Raw genomic sequence first — 8,202 nt, 5'->3', positions numbered from 1 at the left:
GCTCAATCCAAAATGGTAAAAATCTTGAGTGGGTACTCAACTATGGCCGAATATCAAAATGAGTACCACAATTTAATTTGTGTCTTTTTGGATATCATATTATAATTGGCTTTCACCGAGAGGGTACCGACACAATTCCGGTGGGTTTTTACACACGTGGCAGCCGGATTAAACACGTGGAGAGCTAGTGGGGACAAGGGATCCTAGTCAGTATTTTATAATGGCCAGGTCAGCCTCCTCTCTTCTCCTTTATCATTTCCTTCGTTTCTTCTCCGTCGTTTCCATGGAGTGAGTTGTACAACATGCCTAATTCTTCAGGGATTCTTCCTCTGAGCTCATTATGGTACAATGTGAGTGTTTGAAGGATGTTGAGATTGCCTAGACTCCTGGGAATGGTGCTAGAGAAGCTGTTGTTGTTGAGAAGGAGATCAGTGAGGTTCAAAAGCTCATCGAGCTCTGATGGAATCAAACCACTGAGGTTGTTATTAGCCAAGTCCAACTGCTTCAGAGATTGACTTGACACTAAACTCATAGGAATTTCTCCAGTGAAGTTGTTGGCACAAAGAAGCAAGTGCTCCAACTTTGAAGAGTTCTGGTAGAGCTTCCTCGACAATGGCCCGAAAAGCTGGTTTCCAAACAAGACCAAGAACACCAACTCACTTAACTCATCGAGTTCTTCCGGGAACGAGCACGTGAGTCTGGTTCTACAAATAAATCAAGATTCAAGACTTACAAGTCTCCCAAAAGACTTTGGAATTGTACCTTGAAGCTTATTGGCCATGAAGTTGAGGTAAATGACTTGATTTAGCTTTCCGAGTTGACTCGGCATCTCACCTTCCAGTGAGTTGTTTCCCAAGTTGAGTGTTTGCAGGTTGGCCAAGCTTCCAAGCTCTGCAGGGATATCATCGGAGGTTGTTGGATAAAGCAAGCACAACAAGCTCACTGTAGTCATCAATCTCCGACAGTATCATTCCTTGCAGCTGGTTTTGCTGAAGAACTAACCTCTAAAGCAAAGAAAGCCTCCCGAGTTGACTCGGATTGCGTGTTGGAGAAGATGGAGGAAAAGAGAGGAAGAAGAGAGGGTGGCTGACTTGGCCATTATAAAATGCTGACAAGGATCCCTTGTCCCCGTTAGCTATCCACGTCAACGTTTGATTTTTTTAATTGCAGCAACGTGTTTAATCCGGATGCCACGTGTGTAAAAACCCATCGGAATTGCGTCGGTACCCTCTCGGTATAAGCCAATTATAATATGATATCCAAAAAGATACAAATTAAAGTGTGGTATCCATTTTGATATTTAGGCATAGTTGGGTACCCACTCAAGATTTTAACCCTACACCCAATCCAAAACATATCGGTGTATTTTTTACCAATATCATATTCAGTACAAAACCGCTGATTGTATTCCCTAATTGATATTATACCCTACACAAAACAACTAAACTTATTTCCACTGCCACACCTCATTTTATATATATATTTTTTTGGTCATTGACCCACTAGTTTTTCCTGACAAATATTTTTTTATTTGTTAATATATTATAATATTAGTCCAAAGAAATTTGTTTACGTTATTATCATATCATGTTAAAATTTACCTGCTCAACCTAAAATAGATTGGGGGCATTTCTCAAACAGCGGGCGTGCGTACAAACCACTGGTTTGCATAAATAAATAAATAAATAAATATTAAAATAAAATAATGAGACTAATAATGAACTTAATAAAAATAAAATTGAACCTCATGGTTTGCATTGTTTATGTGAATTGACCACACTAGACAATATAAGTTCTCATGTGGATCTCATATGTGAACCAACTTTCATACTACTCTTAATTAATTAAAGAATCTCCACTGTTTCAAAATATTTAGCCAATGATTTGCATTTATAATACTTAATCTAATTTATATTAAACCTTGGTAGTTCATACAGATCTCATGGTTGCAATTTATATGCTGCCTTAAAGAGAAGTATATATATATAAGATAGTGTTGAGAAATCAATACACAAAAAAGACAAAAACAAGCTCAGAGAAGTTTCGTGATAAAAAATTATAAGGAAAAAAAAGAGATTTAATTTTTTTTAGAAAAAAAATTAGCCATTAAAAAACAAAATACTAAAAACATCAAATTAATAAAAAGAAAAAAAAACAAAGAATAATAACAAAATAAACTTATTATTAACTAGCGAAGACCAGTATATATAGTGATTAATTTGATCTGTTGGATATATTAAGATGTTATTTTGTGTCTCTACTATTTTACATTGTTATTTTATATCATTGTACCTAAACATATATAAATAGGTAAACAAAAAATTCTTATGTAATTAACTACTATGCTTTTATCATCATAGATGGGTATATATCCTCTCATTTAATATCAAAGCTAATGTTTTTCTTTAATTTATATTATTTTTTCAAAAAGCAAGTGCTTATGGTAATTCCATTGAAATTTTTCATGTGTCGTGGGGAGAAGTTCCAACTATTATGATATCACTGAGGCTGAGTAATCCTTACTGTATAGCTTTGTAATTTCTGTTTATTTTAATGTCCAATCCATCTCCGGTGGACCATTAATTTGATGTACTTTTTTTCTTCATTGTCAGTATTTTTAGTTTCTTTTCTAGATTTGTGTTAGTGTTTTAGTTGTTTTGGTTTATGTTCTTATTTTTCTAGCTTGTATTCTTTCTTTTATTTATTATTTTTTTTTTTTGCAGCAATAATGTGGTTTAAAAATCAAGTGCCAATCCAAACTTGATCAATGTTTGACTGAACATCATGCTCTTTATTTTTTTATTTAGTGTTCCTAATATATACATTTGCTCTTCTTCCAATAGTGTTTACCAAACCTCTAGGATTAATTTATAAGAGTTCAAACTTGAGTTTCTTTTGTTTTTTAATGGCAACATGGAGAGGTTCTTCCCATCTATTCATGAAGTTCTCTTGGGAGGAATTTATAATAAGAAATGGTCGGTCATACATAGAATATTATATTATAATAACAAAGATGTATAAAAAGAAGCAATATATATAATTCTCGTACTTCAATCTCAATGAACTTCAATGAAATGAAGGTTCATAGTTTACACTGTAGAGTACAAGCATGTGCAACATGCAAGTGAACATCACAAGGTAAACCATTCTTCTTTCTTTTCTTCAATTCAGTTATTGTTTCATTCTTGATCTTTTTTTTTCTTTTTTAAATTAGAATTTGATCAGCAATGGAATCAAATACATCAAATGTTTGTTCATCACAAGCCAATGCAACCACAAAGCCGAAAGAAGATAACCGGTATTCGATTTCTTGTGGATCGAAAAGGACTTTCAAGACAATGGCTAGTGAAGGAGAAAAGATCATTAGTTTGTGTTGACAATCATCTAATGGCGGAGAGGAAGAGAAGAGAGAAGCTCAATCAACGGTTTATCGAACTTTCAGGACTCATCCCCGGCCTGAAAAAGGTGATCAAAATTATTTACTCTTTATTCTTTCAATCTTAAATTAACTGCAATAATCAATCCATCTTGTAGCTTGACAAGGCATCTTTGATTGAAGACGCAATTAATTATATCAAAGAACTTGAAAAGAAGTTAAATATGAAAAGGACTAGTAGTAATTCCGCAAATTATCAGAATGAAAGTTTATCAAGAAAGACATCGCCAAACATCGAAGTAAATATGACCAAAAAGAATGTGTTAGTGAAGGTGCATTGCGAAGCCGGGAAAGGTGTACTCGCAAAGATACTCGAAGAAATAGAAAAACTACATCTTGTTCTCTCTGCAGTTAGCACAATGCCATTCACTGCATCATGTATTTGTGTTACTATCACAGCGAAGGCAAGTATATAATTTTTTCGGGTTTTTTATGTTAGAGTTTTTGAATTATATGATTAATTTTGGATCTATTTATTTTGATTTGCAGTTTGAAGAAGGGTATTCAATGAATGTGAATGAACTTATGAAGAAGTTGAGCTCATCATTCATCAATTTCTTGTAATAAAGATGAGTGAGGTGCATGGTTTTTTTCTTTATAACTTTGTTGTATTTTTTCTCATTAGTATTTGGATTATATAGAGTTAATTAGACTTGTAAAAATGTTAATTAACTAGTATTTATTCTTATTTTCTTTTGTTTAATAATTATAATATAGAAGGTGATAGAAATTAATAACTCAAATGATATCTTTGATTAAATAAACAATCAGTAATAGTATGAAAAATAACAAGATAAATAATTAACATGAAGATTAAAAGAAATTTGTTGACAAATAATAGAGAATCGCAACAAAAATTAAGAAAGCTAGAAGATAACTCAAATGCACAAGATTTACAAGATTTGGTGATGTATTTACTGTTGTACCCTATTCTGATTTAGACCTCAGGCCTATTTAGATTTTTATGCTTGCATTAAGGGTAAAATGGTCTTTAGCAATAGTGGCATTTTGCATATTTGCATAGTAGCTTTTATGTAAAAAATCGGGGCAATTCCGTCATTTGGATTAATTTTCTATGATTTTTCTATTAAGAGGGCAATTAGGTCATTTCCTATATATAATATAAAAAAAAAGAATGAATGAGAGAAACCAACCTGGATCCTTCTCCTTTTTCGTTTCCTTTCTCTTTGTTTCTTGTTCAGCCGACCATAACTTTAGAAGAAAATTTTTTTTCGGCAAACTCAAATACCAAAATCCTTCCTCCCTCACTCCTGAATTCGGTAAGCCTTAGATCCAATATTTTTATTTTGTATTTCTCCCGTATTTCATTGTTTTTAAAAATGTATAAAAACTTTGAATTCTCCATGGATTTGGTGATTTATAAGCTCAAATTGAAGCCAATGATTTATGATTCATGTGTGAAAATGTTGTTGAAGAAATTTCTTGATTTAGTGTTGTAAATTTGAAGAAAACCATAGTATAAGGTTCGGTTTTACTGTAGCAACGTCGAAGTTACTGTAGCACCGAAAATTTTTAGTCTTTTCTAGTATTTCTTTGGTCCACATTGAAGCTCTTCTTACCCTGAACTCATTGGAATTAGGTTTACTCCATTCTGATGTCGTTTGGGTCCAAAATGATGTTATTTTGCCCTAAAACCCTAAGGTTTCATATTAGACATGTATAATTGTATTTTCATGAATTTTCTTTTGGCTATCATTCTTGTGTTCATTAGAATTTGGATTCTCTGCTTGTATCTAGGTGGCGAAGCGTCCTCTAAGGGGAAGGAGCTCGCCGATCAGTGAGTGTGTCTCGGGACAAGACGACTAGTTCTGTGAGTGGTTAAATTTATAATTGCATAGATTTAATAAGAGTACTCTTCATGTGTTTTATCACATAAATTTGATGATAAATTGGTTTCCTTGATATATATTTTGAGCACGAATTTACTTGAAATGGTTAAACCTAAAATGCTTATATCTATTTATTTTGAAAGAAACATGTTTTCTTGCATTTCTGTATTTATATGCAAATGAGATATGGTTTGATGTACATTTCCGTATTTATATGCAAATGGAATATGGTTTGATGTATATTTCCGTATATATATATATATATATATATATATATGCAAATGGAACATGATTTGATGTACATTTCATGGTTTAAACATTGTATGATGGATTCTTTGAATTGGAAATTGGAAAGAATTATATTGTGGTATTCAGTTTTGATGGTGACGGCGGACTTTAATCCGACACTGCAGTGTGGGGTTCCACGGTCCGGCCTGATGGGAGGCGGTGTGGTTAACCCTGGTTTACCCTGGTCAAGAGGTGCGCAGAACCATTGACAGGGGGTTCTTTTATGTGAGAAACCCGGGGTCACCACACGGGGATCTCAATGGCCAACACCAAGGAAAGACAACCCTTTTAAATTTTTAAAAAGTTTTAAAAACCCCTTGGTGGTCCCATAGCTAGTCGCGGCCACGATTAGCGTGGGAATTGTTTTAGGCTAGCCTGTATTTTGGAGCTATGTTCATTGTGTTTTAAAATGTTATTTGCTTTTGATGAACCTTGTGTTATTTGTTAATATGTTGAATACTTGGAATTGATTTTATATGTTATTATTCGTGTGGAATTACTATTTGAAATACTTTATCACTCTGTTACATCTATGCTGACACCACTCGCTGGGTAACATCTGTTACTCACCACTCCCCTTTCTTCTATCTTTTCAGACTGCGACATTGGACATAGTTGTGATGTGCAGGCAGTAAATTGATTTATCTGTTCTCCTTGTTTAGGTTTATTATAATGTGCATGTAAACTTTATGGATCAACTAGACTTGACCTTTATATGTTGTTCATGTATTTGTATTTTCTGGTTGTATCTGAAACCCTGGTTTGTACTATTGTTGATGCTACTTGTGTTTAGGGTCCCTAGTATCAGGGAACCCTATTGTGATCTTATTATTATGTTGTCTTCTAGTTATGGAATTGTGATAATAGGTTTATATTGAGCCTTACGGTGACCTGAATGTGGGGCCATTGTGGGACCCACTTCTTGTCATCGTGGCGGTTACCACGTGTCCAGTTAGGTTCGGGGCGTGACAACATTAGCAGGCTTTGATGGATCACCATTCCTCTAATTAATCTGTTTTTTCTTGTTCTGACAATCTTTTATAATATGTCCTATTTATTGACACTAATAACATTGCACAAGTTTTCTACCTCTGGATTTCAATATGAAAATCCTTTAACTAAAATTATCATTCCCCGATAACCTTTTAATTTAAGAACCTTCAACACTATTTTTGCCTTCGCTGATTATGGGCCAACAACCTTACTGAGCTCATCTATTTTAATTATATCTCCTCCCATGCGAGTGACAACAAAGGCGGCAAAGGACACAACAAAATCATAGGTTTGTCTTCGTTTTCAATCCTAAACTCAATTCTCTGCAAATCACTAATTGTGTGATTAAAGAAATTAATGTGTTGTACCAGATCTGCACCATCTTGCATCTTTAGGCCGTGCAGCTTTTGTTTTATATACAACTTATTTGTTAGAGACTTTGACTTATATTGACTTTCGAGTTTTTTTCCATACCTCCATTGGAAACAAGAGATTCATGATGTGATATATAATGTCATCTGCCAAACACAATCGACTAAATGTTGTCACTCTCTCCTATAACACCACGTAGTCACGATCTTCCAAACCCTGAGGCTTCGTCTCAACTCTTTGTTGCCACAATATGAAATTCTTAGTTCCATCGAACCTCGACATATCAAAATTTGTAACAGAATTCATCATGCCAATGAAACTCTCTAATACCAATTGTTAGCAAATAATAAATAATCTCAAGAGAAATCAAGAAAGCAAAAAGACAATGCAAACATACAAGCTTTACAAGGTTCGGTGATATGCCTACATTCTCGGAAGTGGAGCGGGCTGAGTGGCTGTATTTTAGCTTAATTCTATCATAATAAAATTATAAGATTACTAAATCCAAACCCTATTTGTACCGCGGGGTGTTGCCCCTGCACCCCCAACCCATCTAATCGTGGCTCCGCCAATGGGTAAATGTTGTTAACAAAATTCAATGTAGATATATATAGAAGTGATATGAAATTTTGTAAAAATATCTTTCATCGATAATTACCTATAATAATTTTTTTCCATATGAACTTCCTATATTATTTTGTGAAATAACCCAATCTTATGTTTTTTTTTTTCACTAATTGTAGTTAAACTATTATTGTGAATTATTCGAGATAATATATTGAGGAAGACAAAAAGATTTCGTCAAAAGTGGAAAAAAGGAACATTAATAAAAGGGAAAATTACTGTTCACCCCTCGTAATTTTCAAAACTTCCCAAAAACCCCCTCCTACTTTTACACACCCCGGACAACCCTTCCGTTAGTGTTTAACTTCCCTTTTACCCCCTACCGTTCACTTCAAATGGGTCCATGTTGTGAAATCCCATTTTTGCCCTTGAAAATGGTGGGAAAAAGAAAGCGCCAAATCACATCATGTTCAACCTTTTTCGAGGGCTTTACTGCTTGGTTTCGATAGGCGATGCCTAGAAGTTGCATTACATCTTGTTCTTCTTCTCATTTCTCCTCATTTGTTTGACTTTAGTTACTGCGGTTTTCAGTGTCTGGGTGAAAATCTCTTCGTTGCTTATCAATTTGACCATTCGCGGTGTTTATTATGGCGACTCATTTGTGGTAGTGCGGGTGAAGTTTATCATATCCGAAATATA

The 8,202-nt window shown here is 34.1% G+C and overlaps 1 protein-coding gene across 1 annotated transcript; it reads left to right on the top strand.

Annotated features, from left to right (window-relative positions):
• Window positions 1-3,387: 3,387 nt before the first annotated feature.
• Window positions 3,388-4,000, top strand: LOC120256975 (transcription factor bHLH25-like). The gene is made up of 3 exons (XM_039264623.1): window positions 3,388-3,465; window positions 3,535-3,840; window positions 3,926-4,000. Exons 1-3 carry the CDS (start codon window positions 3,388-3,390, stop codon window positions 3,998-4,000), a joined length of 459 nt encoding a protein of 152 aa, XP_039120557.1.
• Window positions 4,001-8,202: the final 4,202 nt, after the last annotated feature.

The sequence above is a fragment of the Dioscorea cayenensis genome, unplaced genomic scaffold (assembly GCF_009730915.1).
Source record: "Dioscorea cayenensis subsp. rotundata cultivar TDr96_F1 unplaced genomic scaffold, TDr96_F1_v2_PseudoChromosome.rev07_lg8_w22 25.fasta BLBR01001772.1, whole genome shotgun sequence".
Lineage (NCBI taxonomy): Eukaryota > Viridiplantae > Streptophyta > Magnoliopsida > Dioscoreales > Dioscoreaceae > Dioscorea > Dioscorea cayenensis.
Note: the sequence above shows the minus strand (reverse complement) of the source record. Positions and strands in the feature narration are given on the sequence as shown.

Bases quoted from the DNA above. Each gene is read 5' to 3' on its own strand.
- LOC120256975 (XM_039264623.1), top strand. From the start codon at position 3,388: ATGGCGGAGAGGAAGAGAAGAGAGAAGCTCAATCAACGGTTTATCGAA. The intron at 3,466-3,534 runs GTGATCAAAATT...TCCATCTTGTAG, and splicing joins TCATCCCCGGCCTGAAAAAG to CTTGACAAGGCATCTTTGAT. The intron at 3,841-3,925 runs GCAAGTATATAA...TTTGATTTGCAG, and splicing joins GTGTTACTATCACAGCGAAG to TTTGAAGAAGGGTATTCAAT.